This window comes from Odontomachus brunneus, unplaced genomic scaffold (genome assembly GCF_010583005.1).
Source record: "Odontomachus brunneus isolate Ranch 3 - 2012 unplaced genomic scaffold, Obru_v1 Obru_scaffold_396, whole genome shotgun sequence".
Lineage (NCBI taxonomy): Eukaryota > Metazoa > Arthropoda > Insecta > Hymenoptera > Formicidae > Odontomachus > Odontomachus brunneus.
Genome location: NW_022639846.1, coordinates 23,755 through 40,136, shown reverse-complemented (window position 1 = coordinate 40,136; position 16,382 = coordinate 23,755). Strand labels below are relative to the sequence as shown.

General features: G+C 28.5%; 1 protein-coding gene across 2 annotated transcripts; it reads right to left on the bottom strand.

The window, feature by feature from the left end:
* Window positions 1–15,633: 15,633 nt before the first annotated feature.
* On the bottom strand, window positions 15,634–16,374 carry LOC116853635. Of its 2 annotated transcripts, none has more exons than XM_032834772.1 (3): window positions 16,086–16,374; window positions 15,822–15,978; window positions 15,634–15,688 (listed from the first exon to the last, which is right to left on the bottom strand). In XM_032834772.1, the coding sequence occupies exons 1-3, from the start codon at window positions 16,228–16,230 to the stop codon at window positions 15,649–15,651; spliced, it is 342 nt and encodes a 113-aa protein (XP_032690663.1). In that variant the 5' UTR covers window positions 16,231–16,374; the 3' UTR covers window positions 15,634–15,648. The 2 variants fall into 2 exon arrangements, with proteins under 2 accessions (XP_032690663.1, XP_032690664.1); XM_032834773.1 differs by having other exon boundaries at window positions 15,634–15,685.
* Between the last annotated feature and the right edge of the window lie 8 nt (window positions 16,375–16,382).

Below are 16,382 nucleotides of genomic sequence, written 5' to 3'. Positions count from 1 at the left end.
AGACATAAAATATATATTTAATGCTCTACTATCTCGAGTAGCCATATTAGTTTTATGACATCATAAGCGAGAAATAATATGCAATGTTTCTTGCGAAATGTGACATCATTTTTTACTTTTCTCTTAAAAACAATAATTTCGTAATTCTGAAACCTGTTAAATGCAGAAAACTAAGATATCTGGCCGTAGGTGTAACAGGCCAGTCTTTATAGTCAGATCTTATATTTAAGACTGTCTTAAGTTCACCTTCAGATACTCCATAGCCAATGAAATGATCCGTACAGCATCTGAAGATGAACTGAAGACGATCTGAAATATAAGAACTGACTATAAATACTAACCATAGGATATATAATCATAAAATAATTCCTGAAATATTAGGTCACATTTTAGCTATACTTAGACGGTCGTAACAAATGTTTTATTCAATCAATAAATAGTTGAAAATTTAATTTGACATTGAATCTTCCTTCTTAACGTTATTTTTCTCTTTCCCTGATTTTCAATGTGAATTTTACGAATATTTATTTATTGCTCAAGCAAAATGAAAATGTTTGAAGTATTATACAGCAAGTGTGCTAAAATAATCAAATATTTTATGAGTATATCTTTTTATTTGAACTTATATTACAAAAATTCTTGGCATGTTTTCTCGCTTCTGATGTCACCAAACAAGGATAATTGCAGCTAATATTGATAATTAGATCTAAGAGCTTTAATCGTCAATAGTTTTTGTGTTTAAAATAGCTCTTGTTAGAAATTACGTTCTGAAACTTTATTATTAATATTTTAATAGGAAAATATATATTTATGTTGATGTTTAGTAGCTATTGATGAGTGCAACACGCACATTGAAAAGTCACATGTCTGTGATAATGTGAAATACATAAAAACAAAGAAGAAAGAAATACCACGAATTACGAGTAATGTTATTGGTAAAAATATCCATTTGCTTTCTTGTTATGCACCCTAAATTTAGTTCATTTAAGTTTATTACAATTTTTCTGCCACAATTAATTTGGTTTGAATGTGAATTTTGATTTATGATATTAGAAACGAGAAAACACGCGCTTTAAATTCTTGCAATGTATGTCATAATTAAAAGTTGTATTTGTGAAATGATATTTGATTGAAGTCAATCGGCAATTGATTTTAATTGAGCAAGCAGTTGATTAAGCATCTCAATTGAGAATAGTCTAGATTAATGAAATACTTCGAACATTTTCCTTTTGCTATGTGCAATCAATAAGTAATTGTAAAATTAACATGAAAAAATCATGGGGAAAGGTAGAGAAACCTGGGGCACAACATGATCATGTGATATAATGAGACATGCCCGATAACTTTTTATCGAACAGAGATATTGCCGTATAAGGTATTTTGCAATAATTATGGTTAGATTTCTGATCACGTGCTGTTATCAGTTGTCATATTATTTTTGTCTGGGACATAGTGTACCCACAGTGTATATATAATGACGTATTATTTTAATATGGTTATTCTTTAGCACCTTAATTTAAAAAAGTATGATTTTTAGTTAAAAACTTTAATTACAAGTTAATGAAACCACATATTGTTAATGATATTATGGAACATAATATTATAAATACAGAGAAAATACCGTTTTTAGGTAAATATGAGGACCATATTGAAAATTATAATTATTTAGTGCATATTATTAATATAATAAAAAATTATTTTAGGTCTAGAAGATAACAATAATTATTCCATAGGATCATCTGCTTTTAATGATATAATTTACAATTCAAAAGATGATTTTAGTCAATATCCTATAAAACTTCAAACTGATATTCAAAGCAATTCAGATTTAAATATGGACGAATTAAATGAGCAAAGTAACAAAAATTATATATTGCATATAAACTAATTATATGTTTATTTTATTATACTTTAATTTCTGTTTTAATTTTTTTTTAGATTTTGGACAATTAGATATTGAACAATCCAAAAATTTAATTATTTTCAATACTGCTAATAATAATGGGTAATTCTTCATTTCTAGTCCGATATTAAATTAAAAACATTTATTTTCTTATTCAGATTATAATGTGATACAGGGATGTTCCTGTACAATCACACAACTCACTAATAGAAGAATATGTATTTGACTTAGATCAGAATCAAGATATTGTATTTTATGATAATAATAGCCTTGATGATGCGTCATTTCCAGCTCGCTTTAATTTAAAAAATATTCGAGAAGAAGGTAAGAAGTAATATTATATTAAATTATAACTTTTTTTTTAATGAAAATTATCGTTACAACCAATTATATAAAGTTGTAATTTATAATAGTATTTCTGATATTTTTGTAGAAAACACGCTTGTTGCAAATGATGCAATGACATTTCATATCATAATGATCTCATAGTGACATCACATCTGTGACAAAGCGGACATTCGTATATCTATAATTTCGCTGTGATGTCACTATGACTTAACTTTTTTTTATATTTTTTCAAACACCTTATGTAACTATACATAACACACCAATGAACAATATATAATAAATATGTTAATTGTTATGTTCTTGAATAAATTATTAAATTCTTAACACGAAAAAATAATAAAATATTATTAAAATTAGTAATATTAATAATTTATTATTAATAAACGTTTAATTAATTCCTCGGTTATTATTGCGAATATCGCAGAATGATATAGGATATTTATGTTCATCTCAACTTGTTCTACGCAAAATTTCCCGCAAAATTTATGGAGAAGAGTCTGGGACACAGTGTATATATAATAACGTATTATCTTAATAGTAAAGTATTTCTATATCTTAATAGTATAAGTCATTCTTTAGCATCATTTTTGATTATTAATAATTAATAAATTATTAATATATATTATTATTAAAATATTATTAATATATAAAAAATATAAAATTGTAATACGTAACACAGTAGCTAGTATCTACCCAGTAAACATTAAGTAATAATAATATAACATCAGTGTTATAATTTCTCACTCGACAATATAAATGCAATATAACGTGTGTGTTATGCAATAATTATACTGTTGAGTGAGAAATTATAACATTGATGTTAGGTTACTATTACTTGGTGTTTACTGGGTAAATATTAGCTACTATGTTATGTACATATTAAAAAATTTTTTCATGTTAAGAATCTTATAATTTATTTAAAAACATAATAATTAATATATTTATTATATATTGTTCATTGGTGTGTTATGTATATTTAGATAAGGTGTCTGATGCAAGACGTCCAAAAGCATATGTGCAGATACATCTCATTAAGCTAAACGAAAGAATCCTGTGCCACTTTCCAAATATCTACATAAAATTACGAGAAATTAATAATAATTGTGACGAGATGCTATTTGACGAACTATCGTCGAAGATAGCTGAGATTGCTAGATAGAATAGCTGAGATCGAAGATAGATGATTGCTTCTTAGCAACGATGGATATTGACTAATAGCTGAAGGTAGAATAACAATGTGAACTGTGCATAAACAACTGTCTCTCGACGTATTGTGAGCATATTGCTTAGAAATAGTCTCACGTTTCAGCCATTTTGGATAAGATTGTGTCTACAGAGCTCATCCTAAAATATTGTGCACATTAACTTGCCAATATTATTTCATGAATTTTCGAAATTTACCGTGATTATTTAAAAAATGATATAGAACTTTTGTCCAGTTTGATAAATTATATCTGTACACATGCTTTTGTACGTTTTGCATCAGACATTTTTTATATTAGAGTTTCGGAACAGTTTGCCCTTTTCGGCCGATTTTCGGGAGCTACGCCTTCTATCTCCCCCTTGCCGCGCGGTGGGCCACGCAGGTGACGGTTGCGGCCAGTCGCGGCCCCAAGCTTAGAGGCACGACTGTCACTTGCGAAACCTGCCGCGCGGCAAGGGGGAGATAGAAGGTGTAGATCCCGAAAATCGGTCGAAAAGGGCAAATTATTCCGAGCTCTGTTTTATATAATAATACATAGTTAATCATATTTTTCTTAATGTAGAAAACGAAGATAAACAAAGTTATATTACTTCAAACAATAGTGATTTCTCTTACGTACCCGATTCGGACGCTTCAGAAATTAGTAACATAGAAGAAGAGAAAATTTCGAAAACTGTAGAAAAAAATCGAAATCAGGATTTTTCTAGATCATATAACACAACTTTAGAAATATCGTCTCTTCCTGAAAATAGTGCACCAGATGATGCAAATATGTTTGTACAAATTGCAGAAGGTGGAAATAAAAAGGATTTTTGTGTTTTTTGTCAAACTGAACAAACCAAATTAAGTCGTCATCTTATCAGGAAACATAAAAATGTAAAAGAAGTAAAGGACATTATATATATTCCGAAAGGACAACCGGAGCGCAGAATTCTAATAAATCAAATTCGCAAAAATGGGCAATATCATTTTAATATTAATCCAAATATTAATACTGGTGAATTGAAAGTGATGCGACGTCCTAACGCTAAATATAATAAAAATGCTACAGATTTTTCTATATGCCCACAATGTAAGGGTAATTATTCTAAATCAGCCATTCGACATCATTATAGAAGATGCAGTAAAAAAAATTCCGCACAACACAGAACTTTACCATCTAAGTCAAGGAGAATTACAGGTCGAATTCATGAATCTGCGTCTAAAGTTCTGCGAGAACGCGTTTTCCCCACAATGAACGATGACGATGTTTCGAGAATTATAAGATATGACGAATTGGCTATTGAATACGGAAACAAATTATGTGAAAAATATCATGATCCTCATTTTTACGACATGATTCGACAAAGATTACGTCAAATTGGTCGTTTGCTGCTTGAAATGAAAAATCAAGACAATAAAATCGATGATCTTTTTACAATCTTTAAATCAGAAAATTATGATAACTGTCTTGCAGCTGTCAGGACTTTAGCAGGTTTAAATGTGTCAGGAACCGGTTTTAAAACTCCATCATTAGCAACAGCCCTAGGTACTATACTAAAAAATCTTTGCAAACGATGCATCACCATAATGATAAAGAGACGCGATGAAATGAAACGCAAACTTGCAGAAGAATTTTTAAGTTTATTAACAGAAGACTATTCATCTTCTATTGCTCGAACAGCTATTGAAACTCTGTATCGGAAAAGAAGACAATCAACAAAATTATTGCCAATTCAAGATGATATTGCAAAGTTGGAAATTTACTTGAATAATAAAATAAAAACGGCTTACAATTCGTTAAAAGAAAAATTTTCTTTAAAAGCTTGGGAAGTAATGGGTGAAAGCTGTCTAATATCTATTCAATTATTCAACCGACGAAGGCCAGGAGAAATTGAGCGTGCTTTAATTGAAGATTTCCAAAATCATCAAGAAGTAAACAAAAATACAATAGGTGCAGGCTATTATTCACTTAACAGTGAAGAAAAGAAAGCAGCGAAAAAGTACACCAGGTTTACCATAAGAGGAAAATTAGGCCGTACTGTGCCAGTTTTACTTCACAAACAAATGCTTGAAAATTTACAGCTATTTCTAAACTATCGTAGAACTGCCAAAGTTCATTCTAAAAATCCGTATCTTTTCGGAATATCTGGCATTATAAAAGGAGATTATCGTTACTTGAAAGCATGTGATCTTATGAGAAAATACTCAGAAGAATGCGGAGCATTATATCCAGATAGGTTACAAGGAACTAATTTAAGAAAACATATAGCCACAATGTGTATTAATATGAATCTAAGAGATCACGAGATTTCCGATTTGGCCAATTTCATGGGTCACGCTGATAAAATACATAAAGAGCATTATCGGCAGCCCATTTTAAGCAGAGAAATATTCCAGGTATCTAAATTATTAGAAATTGTACATGGGAAAGATAGCGATGAAGAAATGGAGGAGAATAATATAAATCAAAATAATTCTCGCCAAAGTGTATCATTTCGTAAGTAAATTTTGTTTCTCGTTTATCTAAATAGTTAGACTAGTATATTATTACTATTAGTTATATATATTTATTATTGTAATTACCTGTAGCTAAAGAAATAAAGGAAAGTAGTTTGCATAATTTATAAATAGTTATAAATAGTTTTTTAAATTCTAAAACTAAAATGTGATTTCTTGGAAGATAGTAATTTTTCAAAATTTGTTAAAATTTTCAACATGATGCATATCTAAATCTACGCTAATTACCAAAATCACCGTCATTACCGAAATTAGTTTGCATATATAAAAAAAGTAATACTAATCATGGTAATCATACTTTTCAATATCAGTTTCAATTTGTATCATGTTAAAAATATAAGCAAATTTGGAAGAATTACTATAAAAGAACCTAAAACGTCTTATTTTAATTTTAAAATTTTAAGAAACTTTAGCTGTAATTACGCATATTCTATTATATTTTTTTTATTTACGGATAGTTACAATAGTAGTGTGAGTATAGCTAATATTAATAATACAACCAATTAAAAATTATTTAAACTATTTTATTACAATTTTCTAAAAATTGATTTTAAAATTGAATAAGTTTGGAATATTACTCGTATTTTGATACAATTAATACTTTAAACTAAATCTATTTTTTATTGTTATCTGTTATTAATAATTAATCAAAATAACTATTTACGTTATTAGCAATATTATTTTAATACTTTTCTTGTTTCTTGTTTATTATTTTCATTTATTTTCTAAAATAAATAGCAGTCACTCTAAATACTAATGAAGACACAATATATAAGATTAGGACCAGAGATAGCAGAATGTAGACGCGATTCTATCTGAAGACATTTGGTGAGGATACATATAGCTAGGATATTCATGGCAGAGAATTGCGTACGTGTGAGTTCAGCCGTTTGACTATTGAAAAATTGAGTATGGCTGAAATTACATATACACGCTTCTCTTGCTGTATGTATTTCATCCATATCTTTTCAGATAGATCCGCGTCTGTATTCTGATATCACTAATTAGAACTTTCTCTTTGGTCTTTGCTGTAGAATTTGTTAGTGCGGAAATATATTTATGCCAGTTTTTATAAATATCTACTATCATGCTAAATTTAATGTACACTACTTTTCTGTCCATATTGACAAAACTGTCGACGACGAAGATGTTGGTAATGTAAGAAAAGAAGCAGAACTAAGAAACGATGATTATCAAGTGATAGCTGATATTGCTATACCTTATGGTGAGTACTATCAGAAATTATCAATTATGTCTGCAGTTCTGTACATTTCACTATACATATATAATAATGCTTCTTTTTTGTATATCAGATAATAATACATGGATAAATGTTATTGAAAATGGAAATCATAATTCCGTGCCAGAAAATGGATATTTTGATACTGGATGCAATATTGAGCGGACAAACGATATAGTATTGTATGGTAAATATGCAAAGCGTTTTCAGTTATTTTAAAGATCGATATACGTGCCACAATTTTCACTAAATTTCACTTTGTTTAAAAGTAGTTAATTATAAATTAAATCTATCCCGAAAATAAAGTTATGTAAACATCTAAGAAATTAATATGTTTATGAAACATAGGTGTTCATTTTATTTTAAACAATGTGCACTTATATATGAATATCTGGATAAAATATAAAATTATGTTCATTGCATATATATTTATTATAGATATTCATATTATTTATTTATATGAATAATCCGTATGTGTCACGAATATTATTTTTTTATATATGTAGTATCATAAGTTTTATTTTTTAATACATATACTATGAATTTTATGTTACTTGTATTAGATTATAATGTTTTTCTTTTATTATAGCTGTAAATGTGTCAATGAACTCCAGTGTTGGGAATAGAGATAACGTAATATGTAATGCATTAGATAACGATTGTGTCTCTTCAGGAAACATTGATATTCCAGTATTAAATGGTAATTTTTTTATATAGTACCTTATGTTCCACTTGAAACTGTTCCATTTTCATCTGAAGAGTTTTTTGTATCAATAATTTTGAAGAAATGATTAGATTGATTAAAATGGAACGCCTGGTATATCTCTCGAAATTACTTTTTATTATTGTTGTTAGAATCGATACATTTACATTAAGCGGCTTTACCTTACTTTTAACATATTTCTCATACAATTAAAATATTTCTTTTATAATTAAATTGGTTAATTTTTATTTTGCAACAAATTATATTTATCTAAAAAATTAACGATGTTGCAGAGAACTCGCAATACACAACGTATCAAAATGTGGACAATGAAGAACACATCGATGATCGAGTATCATCACTTGGTATGTAAATTAAAAATTTGTTAATTTTATTAATATAACTTTATTAATACTTTAATAATACTTTAATAATACTTTAATAATACTTTATTAAACTTTATTAAACTTCCTAGTTTCGACAGATTGTAAATTTATCACATGAGAAACGAGAAAGCATGTGATAAAAAATATTGTAGAGAATCTTAAAATATAATATTTTTATAAAAGAAAATTTGTGAGCAATTGTACATATTTACATAAATAATAATAATTACATAAATAAAAAGATATACCCACAAAATGACATTTGTGATCGTTTCAACATAATTGTAAAATTGGATAAAAGCTTTTCTTTTACTCGGACAATCAATGAATAACCGCAAAATTAATTTGACATAGAACTTTTTTTTCTTATCTCTTTTATTATGGTTTTGTCAATGCCATTCTATGCCCTGGTAAAAAAAAGTTGATAGAAAATAAAATAGAATAAAATTCTATCGTTCTATCGTTTCCTATCGTTTTGAATATAGATTTTGGTTCATGAATTCACAAATGTGAATAGTATTTTATCGTATACGATATAATACAATAGATAGTGATAGAATTTCTATCGTTAATGTCCTATAGAATACGAAATCGTTTATAACTAGATAAAATACGATAGGATTTATATGTGAACCTGCGTGCGAGAACGATTCAAATAAAACACAAATAAATAACAAATTAAAGAAAACGATTCAAATTGAAAGCGTTATTAATTTGAATCGTTTTCTTTAAGTTGTATCGTTCTAGCACGCAAGTTACGATATAAATCCTATCGTATTTTATCTGGTTATAAACAATTTCGTATTCTATAGGAAACTAACGATAGAAATTCTATCGTATACAATAAAATATTATTCACATTTGTGAATTCACGAGTCAAAATCCATATTCAAAACGATAGGAAACGATAAGCGAGTAAACTTATCAGGAGCCTTAATGTATATTTGTGTTGTTTCAAATTTTGATATAGAAAATAGCGATCCTGAATATATACCGTCAGAAGATGAACAAAGTTTGGAAGACAATTATGAATCATCAAAACTCATTTCAAATATTAAATCTTCAGTATCAAACACAGATACTTCAGAAGTTAATATTTCTGCACCCGTATGCAATGACGAAAACATGCACGTTAATAATTCTAATACAAAGTCTATAAAAAAAAATTTTTGTATTTTTTGTTCAAAATTGCAAACTCAACTTGCACGACATCTACGAACGGTACACCGCAATGAATCGGACGTAAAAAAATTCACTAGCTTACCTAAGAAAAACTTAGAAAGAATGAAAATTATAGAAACGTTACGAAAAAATGGAAACTTTAAATTTAACATAAATTCAAAAATAAACAATGGAGAACTTATTGTATGTAGACGTCCGAACGAAAAACATAATAAATTGGCAACAGATTTCATTGCATGTGCTAAATGCAAAGGTTTCTTTGCAAGAAGTACTATACGTCATCATTCTCGGATTTGTTTTGAAAGAAATTTCAAGAAAAACAAATGTATTATGATTATGGGTAGGAAAATTACCCGTAGGATACACCCATCAGCTAGTGAAGTTTTAAGGAAAACTGTTTTCCCTGTGATGCGAGAAGATGATGTTACACGCGCCATACGATATGACTATCTATTAATTTTGTATGCAAACAAACTATGTATGAAATATAAATCTATGCATCAGCATGATATGATACGTGCCAGATTACGCGTTCTTGGTCGCTTTTTTTTGGCAGTTAAGAATATAAACGAAACTATAGAAGATTTCGCATCCCTTTATCATCCTAAATTATACGATGATTGTATACATGCTATTAACGTCATCGCAAAATATGATGACAAACTACAAATGTACGAAACCCCTGCAGTAGCATCAAATTTATCGACATTAATCAAACAAATTGGAAATATTCTTATTACAGAATATATTAAGAAAGAAGATATGGAAAAGAAGAAACTGGTTAAGGATTTCTTGAAATTATTAGTCGTTGACATAGGAACAAGTGTCAATAAAACCGTTATAGAGACACAATCGGCACATAAAAGACATAAAAAAATTAATCTTCCATCAATGGAAGATATCAAAAGATTGTACGAATATTTGGAGAATAAGCGAACTAAAGCTTTTATGGCATTACAAAAGTCATTTTCTTATTTGGACTGGATTTATTTAGCAGAAGCGACACTTACTTGTATGTATGTCTTCAATAGACGAAGGGCAGGAGAAATGGAGCGAGCTCTTATTCAAGATTTCGAGAATTACGAAACAATAAATAAAAATATGTACAAAGATATTTACAAATCATTATCAAAAACAAACAAAAAAGTTGCTGAGAAATATGGTAGATTCTGTATACGAGGAAAATTGGGACGTACGGTACCTGTTTTATTAACAAATGAATTATACCAATCTATTATGATGATCTTAAAATTTAGGAAAGAAGCTGAAGTACCTGAAAAAAATCCTTATATATTTGGATTACCTGGTTATAGTAAACATAGATATAGGTACCTCAGGGCTTGCTTTTTAATCCGTAAATTTTCTGAGGAATGTAATGCAATAAATTCTACTACTTTGCGGGGTACATTGTCGAGGAAACATGTAGCAACACACTGCATTCAATTAAATTTGAATGATATTGATGTCTCAGATCTGGCGACATTTATGGGTCATTCGGAAAAAATACATAAAGACCACTACAGACAACCACTCGCAAGCAGAGACATACTTAAAATTTCACAGTATTTGGAAGCTGTACAAGGAATTGAACAGAATTTAAATCAAGAATCTACAACGGATAACGATTCTGAAAACGATGAGCAATTAAGAGAGTATATTTGTCCTAATAATGATGAGTTAAATATTGAAGCGATATGTAGTGGTAATCATATTTATAATTTAATATTCAATATCAAGATTTTAATTTATATTTTATATCTTATAATCTTCTTATAAGTATAACTTCTATATAATCACATTTAATTTTTTCTAAACGTTAACAATTTTATTAATGATTTATACATTATATATTTCAGACACAAATTTATCGTACGACAACATTCATGATGAGCAGGAGAACACAATTTATGATCAGCAGCAGAACAATGTAAAAAGAAAGCGATCTAGTAAATATTTCTCACTTCTTTTTAACATATACAGAGTGTCCGGTAACTGATCGAGCAACCGTCGTGTACGAGTAGAACGGGTCAAAATAATCATAAAAGTTATATGCCATTTTGAAATTGTCTCAATATTTATTCCATAATTAATTAAAATATATAAACAAATGAGCTCACGAGAAACGATAGGACAGACTCCGTGTGTAAAAGAAATGGCTTACCTCTTGGCAACTATAAGTAAACAGCTGATTTCGAGGCGGAGTAACGTATACGTGTTGCTTGTTACTCCGCCTCGAAATCAGCTGTTTACTTATAGTTGCCAAGAGGTAAGCCATTTCTTTTACACACGGAGTCTGTCCTATCGTTTCTCGTGAGCTCATTTGTTTATATATTTTAATTAATTATGGAATAAATATTGAGACAATTTCAAAATGGCATATAACTTTTATGATTATTTTGACCCGTTCTATTCGTACACGACGGTTGCTCGATCAATTACCGGACACCTGTACATAAGTTTTGATTTTGATTTATTTGGATTGATTTTGATAAATTTGATTGATTTTGATTTATTTGTATTTATATATGATCGTAATTATATGCCAATGTTTATATGCTTATGATTAGACATTATTTTATTGATTATATACTTATATATGATTTTTATGTACATTTTATATGCACTATTTTAATAATATGTTATACTCCTTTTAGCATCTCCTTACGGAAAAACAAAAAGGACGCGTTGGTCTGAGATAGAAAAAAAAACTGTATTACAGGCATTTGCAAAGCATATTGACAGTTTAACTTTACCGTCCTTAAGAGAAATTCAGGAAGTAAAAAAGAAATATGTTTCTCTCGCGCAACGTACGTCGCCACAAATCAAGACATGGATTCACAACCAACAAAAATATCTACAACAGCAAAGTAAGTATTTATTATTAGTCTTTTTTAAAATTGTATAATATTTAAGGAAAATGTGAAATGTTTAACTTATTTTTAGGATGTTGAAGTATGTTTTTAAATTATTACATTTCCTATCTTTTAAGGATGATCAGTCCGAAGAAAACGATGGGATGCGTACATCATAACTTAAATGAGAGCCTAACCTAACCAGATTGATCTTAACTGGATTTTCTTCTCAGGAAAGAAAGTGGAGAATTCAATATAAATATATACATATATATATGTATATATAAATTATTATGCGTTTAGTAAGATAAGTTAGATATAAGTTGCGATGGTTCGTACGTACGCTAAGAACACGGGGGTCGTCAGGGATAAGGGAATCCCGGGCCGGGAGGCTTATGTGCTCTGTTATTGCGGGTACCTATGTTAATCCAAAGATCATTGCAGAGACATGGATCCGTTGTGGTAATAGTCTGGGTAAACTAAGAATCGGACTCTTGATCTTATAAAGTAACGTGATTCGTTTGATGACTGGTTCAAGGATAATGATACCTGAATGATTTAATAGCGCGAGCTTGACATTTCGTTAGAATATACGCAAGAATTTAATGAGGCGTGTGTAATGAAGTTTGTTTTTTTATAACTGAACTGAGATTGCACTACAACTGAATTAAACTGAACCAGTACAAACTAGAACTAACAAGTGCAAGGTATGCAGCTATGGGATAAAGAATTCTCTAATACAAAAGTGACATACTACATGTTATACTTATAGAATCGTTAATTGATAATCTTTATATCGTTATCGTTATTATTTAATATATTAAGTACACAGTCAGAGCTTTACATTTCTGATCCTAGCGATTTTCACACTTAAAGTATATACTTAACTATCCATTTTTTAATTATTAATATTTTGTTTAACTCATTTATATATACTTATTTATTTGTTTAATTATGTATTATATATTTATGTGTATTGATTTTTTATATTTATACTACTTTTATATTCGTGAGCTTTAGAGTGAAAGTACAATAACAATATAAGTTACTTGACATTTCTTGTATTTATATTCAAAAGTGCTGTTCTAACTATCGTTGCACTGTTTGCACTGATTCCAGACTTAGCTACCAGTTCAGTGCACTTATGCACTGAGTTTCGTTGTACTGCTATAAAGAACAACGACACTTGCACCAGTTTAGCTATAAAGAACGCTTTAGTGTACACTGAACTAGTACAGCTAGTTCAGTTATAAAGAAGAAACCTATTCAAATATATATAATATATTTCAATAATATGTAAATATTAATATACAAGTAATAATATACAAGTATATATATAAGATTCAATAATATATACGTTTTTAAGTTAGAGGTATAATAAACGAAACAATAAGTTTGTTCTTTATAGCTGGACTGAATGCACTAGTTCAGGTAGTGTATAGTGAAGCGTTCTTTACAGTTACATTGATGCAAGCATCGCTGTTCTTCGTAGCGACGCAGCGTAGTGCATGAGTTCATTGAACCGGCTGCCGTAAGATTGAAGTCAATATAAGGACAGTTAGAACTCCACTCTCGAATATAAGAGCGAGAAATATGAAGTAAACTACATTGTTACTACATTGTTATTACATTTTTACTCTAATGTTTATGGTACGTATGAATGTGCGCAGAATCAATACACCTAAAAACAAGATTAAATAAATAAATAATTATATAAATGTATTAAATAAAATAATAATTAAGAAATGGATAGTTAAATATATTCACTTTAAATGTGAAAATCGCTAGGGTCAGAAATATAAAGCTCTGTATACCTAATACATTAAATAATAACGATAACGATATAAAGATTATTATAACGATTCTATAAGTATAACGTATCATACTATGTTACTTTTGCACTATAGTATTGTTTATCCTTTGGTTGCACGCTTTGCACTCGTCAGCTCTGGCTTGTATTGTTTCAATTCAATTCAGTTTTAGTACAATCCCAGTTCAATTATAAACAACAAACCTAATAGCAATAAGAATACCAAAGAAAAAGAATGAATATACCGAAATATGTTGAAAAATGATTTATTATTTGATTTTATGTTATTGGTATATTTAATATAATTTATTTTAATTCAAATTATTTAGTAACAATATTTTATGCCTGTTATATCTATATTCTATTATCTTCAGTACATACATATATAGGAAATATAGTACGAGTTTAAAACTAAATATATTGTTAAAAAAGAGTACAATATATTACGATTATATTTTGATTTTTCTTTTATACTTGAAATTTTTAATCAATGTATTCTAATGAACTTTAAATTTGTTTTTAATACAAAGTAGCACAGTATCCATATAGATATAGTTTTTATCGTCTGTTATCATCTCGAGGAGAACAAATAATAAAAATAATGTCAATTTGACGTCCTCGTTCTCGTGTCAATTTGTTCTAAATTTTTAATTTATTATCAATTTATTATTTAAATTTTGTGTTTCGAATGTAGCTCCAATAAATTGGTTTGTAACTGTAAGTTAATTTACAAGGACGGTGAATAAATGTCATTATTTGTTTGTAAAAATATTTGTTCACTTATGTATATGTAGCAAACAGGAACAAACATGTTAAAAAATATAAGTGGTAGACCTTACAATATATAAAATTAATATTAATAAATTTTTTAAATAAAATTATGTGAATATAACTTTATAAAATTACGCATGATATTCTATAATCTTCTTGTAATACTTTTAAAACTATAATTAACTGTTTATTATGCAGCACATCTGCCTACAATTATTATACAAGGTGTCCCGTATAAGATGTATCAAAAGAAAAATGTAAGTAGAACAAATAAAAGTGAACAAATATTTTAGAGGTCATTTTTCAAATAACTATTTTAATTAATATCTCGAAATTTTACGTGGTTATTTGAAAAATGACCACTACAATATTTGTTCACTTTTATCTGTTCTACTTATATTTTTCTTTTGGTACGTCTTATGCGGGATACCTTGTATATTTGATTACATTTAAGAGAAAATAAGAAGAATAAATAAACTTGATACATCAACTTACCCTTTTTTCCTTTTAATGTCGTCAAAATCGCCAATGTACCGCGTAATGTCGTCAAACTTTACAGTGTCGTCAAAGCATCCGCTGTATGGTTATTTTTAATTTGACGACTGTCGTCAAAGTATACGATAGGTCTATAAAACTTTGACGACGGTCGTCAAAATAGCCAAAAGTCGTCAAAGTAGCCAATGCGTGCGAAAAATCGTCGCCAAAGTATACGATTGACATATATATATGTATGTGTATGTATGTATACATTTATATATAAAATAGCCAAACAAATTTTGAACAGAGTCTGCTGTAAAAAAAATTGCTACAGTATATTTTCTTACCAATAAAAATTTTTGTTGGAAACTAAAATGAAACAAGAAATACTAATAATTTCATTAAAAGTATTTTGATTAATGTTTTTCACAATAAAACATACTAACCTGTAAACTTCTTGATTACCGAGGCACCATAATGTAATAGCTACTTGCTTATGAGGAGACATTTTTACAGCACCACGCTCACGATATAATTGAGGTCCAAGATCTTGTACTAATCTCTCATAAGTATGTTTTTCTAATCGAAAATGTGACTTGAAATCTGATAAAACAATGTTAATGTTATATATTACAATATATATAAGAAGAAACACACGCAAAAAGATATAACAGTAAAATATAATAAAGCAAATCTTCTACGTTCTTTACCTGTTAAAGAATATGTCAATACAACAGTTTCAAAAAACTCTGGGACCTTAGGATGAAACTCACGTTCAGGTGGAAGGTAGTCAATATCATCATCCTCATCTGATGGATTATCAAATAATAAGTCCCAATATCTTTGTATATCCATTTCTTGTCTGAAAATATTTCATCATTATTAAATCGTAATTACACTAACGATTGTTGATTGATGATTATGAATTAACGATTAGACTTAGACAATTGGAATTGTAACAAAGCACGCAAAGAAATTCGTTAATTTTTCCAAATATAATCTTCAAT

Excerpts from the sequence above, each read along its gene's own strand:
- LOC116853635 (XM_032834772.1), bottom strand. The coding sequence starts at position 16,230 with ATGGATATACAAAGATATTGGGACTTATTATTTGATAATCCATCAGAT. Across the intron at positions 15,979-16,085 it reads ATTGACATATTCTTTAACAG|ATTTCAAGTCACATTTTCGA; the intron begins GTAAAGAACGTA and ends TTGTTTTATCAG. Across the intron at positions 15,689-15,821 it reads GGTAATCAAGAAGTTTACAG|CAGACTCTGTTCAAAATTTG; the intron begins GTTAGTATGTTT and ends TTTTTTTTACAG.